Source organism: Phaethon lepturus, unplaced genomic scaffold, assembly GCF_000687285.1.
Source record: "Phaethon lepturus isolate BGI_N335 unplaced genomic scaffold, ASM68728v1 scaffold36577, whole genome shotgun sequence".
In the NCBI taxonomy this organism is placed as follows: Eukaryota; Metazoa; Chordata; class Aves; order Phaethontiformes; family Phaethontidae; genus Phaethon; species Phaethon lepturus.
Window position 1 is genome coordinate 1 of NW_010553154.1, and position 232 is coordinate 232.

Sequence of the window (232 nt, forward strand, 5' to 3'; positions counted from 1 at the left end):
CCGCCCGCAGCCCTGAACAGCCTGGAGGGGGAGTTCAAGGGCCGGTACTACCCGCTGAAGGCCATGACGGAGCAGGAGCAGCAGCAGCTCATCGACGACCATTTCCTCTTCGACAAGCCGGTCTCGCCCCTGCTGCTGGCCTCGGGCATGGCCCGCGACTGGCCCGACGCTCGCGGCATCTGGTGGGGCATCCCGGGGGCACCCAGGGCACGGGGTCCCACCTGGGGGGACG

The 232-nt window shown here is 70.7% G+C and overlaps 1 protein-coding gene across 1 annotated transcript in view; it reads left to right on the forward strand.

Annotated features, from left to right (window-relative positions):
- Positions 1-6: 6 nt before the first annotated feature.
- The window catches only part of LOC104624175 (creatine kinase M-type), a gene marked incomplete at both ends in the record, with an annotated part of 1,476 nt that continues 1,250 nt past the window's right edge, over positions 7-232 (forward strand). Inside the window, one exon of the mRNA XM_010291468.1 lies at positions 7-182. Within this exon, the coding sequence (XP_010289770.1) occupies positions 7-182 (176 nt within the window). The remainder of the gene's footprint in view (positions 183-232) is intronic.